Source organism: Acyrthosiphon pisum, chromosome X (assembly GCF_005508785.2).
Source record: "Acyrthosiphon pisum isolate AL4f chromosome X, pea_aphid_22Mar2018_4r6ur, whole genome shotgun sequence".
Classification (NCBI taxonomy): Eukaryota; Metazoa; Arthropoda; class Insecta; order Hemiptera; family Aphididae; genus Acyrthosiphon; species Acyrthosiphon pisum.
Genome location: NC_042493.1, coordinates 110895499 through 110900692, shown reverse-complemented (window position 1 = coordinate 110900692; position 5194 = coordinate 110895499). Strand labels below are relative to the sequence as shown.

At 30.0% G+C, this 5194-nt stretch overlaps 1 protein-coding gene across 1 annotated transcript; it reads right to left on the bottom strand.

Annotated features, from left to right (window-relative positions):
* Positions 1-1697: 1697 nt before the first annotated feature.
* LOC103308986 (zinc finger MYM-type protein 1-like) lies at positions 1698-4519 on the bottom strand. Its single transcript, XM_008183382.1, has 9 exons — positions 4423-4519; positions 4062-4208; positions 3648-3843; positions 3460-3589; positions 3262-3405; positions 2907-3155; positions 2561-2729; positions 2292-2419; positions 1698-2051 (listed from the first exon to the last, which is right to left on the bottom strand). The coding sequence occupies exons 1-9, from the start codon at positions 4517-4519 to the stop codon at positions 1698-1700; spliced, it is 1614 nt and encodes a 537-aa protein (XP_008181604.1).
* Between the last annotated feature and the right edge of the window lie 675 nt (positions 4520-5194).

Here is a 5194-nt window from a genome sequence, read left to right as displayed (position 1 = left end):
TGGAAATAGTGTCTCCCTACCATGGAAAGTCGTGTAGCTTTATTGTCTATACAAGGTGCCATGTTATCGTTATAGTATATTTAAGTATAATTAATTTCAATAAATTAATTTAATAATTTTCATAAATGTTCGTTACAATATGTTTGAAGTTAATATAATATCATTAGCCATTAGTAAAAGGAACTACGCTTATCTCATATTTTCACGAGTTACCAGGAAATGTTTAGATATTAAATACTGTGTCCACAAATCGTAATTAATCTCTAACAAAGAGCTACGTTTGGACATTTTTTATATAATAGAATAATATAAAATATTAAATACGATATAATCATAAATACTATGATGGTGGTAGGTGAGAAGTATGATATGAGGTAGGTTCATGTCTGGCAAAGACGAAGAAAAGTGCACTGCTTTGTTGTGGTTCAGGTTTAAAAAAAAAATCCCGCACAACAACACACAACTACAACTGTCTGGTCGAAAAAAGCGTCGCACGACGAGAAGACATAATATTATTTTAACGAGACATATACCGTGGTTGCATTGTATTTAACGGATAGCTGGTAGTCGGTACGCTGGTTATCTTACATACCTAGGTGGTATAATACAATGCAATAATGGCGTCAGGATGGCATCCCATAATATTAGGCATAAAGTTAAATGCAGACACATATTTTATAATAACATATAGATACGCAAGATATGGAAAAGAAGAAGCACACTTGCATAATATAATAGTCACCCGTGGGGGTTGTGAAAGACCGCGTGTATACATTTAGCGTGCGCACACATGTGGTGGGTAACGCGTGTGTATTTGGACTAAAAAACAGACCGTAAATACCTCACATAAACCGTATAAACCCAAATTGATACTCGGGATCTGTCTTCAGATTTTCTTCGAAGATTTAACAACGTTTTTGTTAAGTGATAATCATTGTTGTTTGAAAACATTGATGGAACTAATTAAAAATTCTATAACGAGCTGTGTTTCAGTTTTTAAAACGTTTGTACTTAGAAACATTATCCTGAAAAATGGTTTGAGAAAATAGATGTAATATTGGATGTAACGTTTATGGACCATTTTTAGAAATAATAAAACGTTGATGGACTTATATTAATTACTAAAATGTTCAACTCACCATGGTAGCCCCTATATCTTCTGTTATAATGTATGATTTAATTTATTAATAGTTATGTCAGTTGTCAGTTGTACAAAAAGTCTTAGGTAAATTAAAAACTTATCGTTCAAATTTGGATATTGGTACCTACGTCAAACAGATACTGATATGTTCATTAGCAAGTAAAATATAATGAACAGAAAAGCGCTAGGCAGAACAAATTAATATTCAATAAAACTGACTTTTAATCGAGTTCCATCTGCGTCATATATGAATAGAAAAAGAAAAAAATATAGGTAGGGATAGAAAACCATCGAGTATAATAATATTAGGTACATAATGTTATTATAATCAATAAATTTTACTTATTGACTCATAGGCACACATTGGGTGTGAATTTAGGGGGTGCTGGAATTATTTATGGTACAAAGACCCGTGGGGGGCTTTGCCCCCCACACCCCCCTAATACTGTAATAACTGCATTGTGATAATTATAAATTTTTATTAAAAATAAAAACAAATATTTTAAAAGTAATTTTATTATAGATTATAATAATATGTAATCATTAATTATTAATGTTACACAAGATATAATTTTCTGTTTGATATTGCAAATTTTTGCAATATAATTTCCCCCTCTATTTTATTGGTGACATCTCTCTCAATGCTAAGTGTGGATAGTTTGGTAAATCTTTCTTGGCCCATACTGGTGCGTAACCAGTTTTTCAATCTACGCATAGCTGAGAAGGAGCGTTCACACGTTGAAGAAGAAATTGGAATTGTCATTCCCACTTGAACTAGTTTATAGACATTTGGAAATGAACTTTTATAACATTGATTTTTCAAGTCTTCATATACAAAGTTGGCTGGTAGACTATTCTTTAAAACCAGCATTTCTGCTGATAAACTAGCTGTTGATATTTTCAAAATATCCTGATTACATATTAAACAGATTTATATAATAATATTTCAAAAGATATGACCATTTAATAAATATTTTAAATAGTTGATTATTTTTTATCAAATGTATACCTTATAAGTGTTTATAAAACACAAATTATTATGTTCATCCAAGTTAAAAAAGTTGTCCACAGATTCCGCCAGCTCTAAGCTTTCTTCCGAAAAACGTTTTTCTAAATTTATAATTATTGTATCAATTATTCTTAAATAAACTGTTGTACGCCAATATTCAATAGTGTTTGAAGTATTATTTTCAGACTCTGCTCCTGTTCGATGACTCAGGGCATAATCTTGAAGTTTGGCTGGTTCACGACGTTTGCGAGTTAGTTTTTCTTTTGACACTATAGTCGGATACATACATAAATATTTTGTGTTATGTTATATATGTGTAAAATATAGTATGTTTTATTTTATTTTATAAACATACAGTATTATTAAATAAAGCAATAATATATAATCCAAATAGATAATAAAGAACTAACCTTCGTTTGTGGGTAGCATTGTCAATAGTATATTATTTTTATCTGCAAAATCTTGAACCTTTAGCCAAAATCTATCAAAAGCCTCATCAGAACGCAGATTTTTAAATGAAGCAATAACACCTTTAATTATTTTTCCAGAATTTCCCAATGTAGCTTTTTTATTTTGAAGCTGATTGCTCAAGATATTAATGATGCAAAGAACATCATATAGAATGAAAATTATAACAATAAAGTTTTTTTTTGTTATTGAACTTAAAATGCCTGGAAATTAATAATCGTTTAGCATGTCATTGTCAATTTGTTAGAAAATATTATTCTTATAAAATTAAAAATATTAACCTATTGCTTGAGCCACATCTTTGTCTGCCTGATCTTCAACTTCCTCTTTAAGTGCTTTAACAATACTTTCAAAATTATTTATTATAGATTCACAGTTTTTATACCGGCATACCCATCGAGTATCACATACTCGCATAACAGTAGTACTCTTAAATAGACCCATCTTTTTTTGAATTTCTATTAATTTAGTATTTTTTGATGGCCTTGAAAAGTGTACATACACTGCTTCCAATATATTAAATGCTGCCTGAGCACTCTGTCCACATTAACAAACAAACATTTAAAATTAATTGTCAAATTTGAACACATATAGGTACTATAGTTAAAATTATTTATTATAAATAATAAATGTAAACTAATACCTTAATGATTTTGCATGTGTCAACAACCACCAAATTTAGGCGGTGAACCATACAGTGAGTGTATACTGCTGCAGGATGTTGCTCTTTTATTTTAGCTTGAACGCCATTCATACTCCCCGACATAACGCTAGCACCGTCATAGGACTGAGCAACAATGTTGATATTTTGTATGGATATTTTTTGTCCCCCAAAATATGCATAAATAGCTTCAACAATATCATTTGCATTTTGTCCTTTTGACACGTCCACAAAACCTAAAAATCGCTCATACACTTCCATTTCAACTGCATAGCGAACACATATTGAAAGCTGTTCTTCTTTGTGGATTCTAAAATATTTATAATTATATCGACATTAAATATTTAACATTTTTACTTAATACTCACCTAGCTTCATCACACATAATAGCAAAAAATCCAGTTGTAGAAATTTCATTTAAAATAGTTTCATTAATATGATTAGCACATATTTCAATTAACTGTTCTTGGATTCTCCAACTAGTGTAGTTTTTAGGTTGTTTATAAATCAAATGGAAATCTGGTACTGATTTTTCATAAAGGTTGCATAATTCCTTAAAATTTCCTAAACAATAACAAATGTTAATACAATATACATATAGAAATATAATAGTATAGATAATATATATGCATAATTTGTTTTATAACTATTAAAAGTTAAAATTGTATTTATCAAAGATTTTTTCTTACACTAATGAATAAGATATAAGTGTAACATATAACAAAATATAATAGGTACAGTTTATCTATATTATATTATCTGTATGACTGTTTTACACATACCTTGATTTAAAGATTCAGTGCCTTCTGAATGGCCTCGAAAGGCACTACCCTGTTTTCCCAAGTATAATACTATATCAATCAAATGCAATATGTATGTACGATTTTTCTTAATCTGTTCTTGATGTCCAGAAGATAAATTGGACAAAACTGATCCAGATTTAAGACTTAAATTATATGATAATAATTTAGCAACGCATGTTAGATGACACAAGGATGTATTGTGTTTTTTTAGTTTTACATATAGCTATAAAAAAAAATATTAGGTTATAAACATGAAAAATATTTTATTATATACTATATATATTATATTATTTTTAACTAACCTACGGGATCGACTCGCCGAACAGTTATTTTACAAGACCATCCGATGCATAACGTCCACGCCACGATACACCTTCTTTGCTGTTCAGAGGAGTATCCACCAATATCAATTCAGACGCATATGTATATTGAATCATTTTCAGCATTCGAAATGACCACACGATTAATTATCCCATACTACATACTAAATGCACTTAGTTTCTTCTTTTGATTTATCTATCTAACTATTCCCCTACCATACAACCCTTGTGACTATTGTCGTGTAATAGCGTGCTACTAAAATTTAGTTATTATTAGATCATAATTACATTAATCTATTTAGAATATATAAGCATAGTTTTAAGTGCCCCATAACTTAAATTACATTCGGTTAGCCGTCGACTGCGTACGATTGCTGCGAGTGTAGGAATTTCTATGAGCAAAACCTAGTTTATAAGATTATCATAAGTATTGCATAATTACATTAATATATTTAGAATACATAAGCATAATTTTAAGTGCTCCATAACTTAAATTACATTCGGTTTGCCGTCGACTGTGTACGATTGCTGCGAGTGTAGGGATTTCTATGAGCAAAACATAGTTTATAAGATTATCATAAGTATTTCATAATTACGTTAATTTATTTAGAATATATAAGCATAATCTTAAGTGCTCCATGACTTAAATTACATTCGGTTAGCCGTCGACTGTGTACGATTGCTGTGAATATAGGGACTTTCAAGAACATACGATAATAGTCACAATCACAATAATTAAAACACGGGTTCTTGTTACCACATGCAACGAGGCTCCAGAAAGGAGCGTTACAA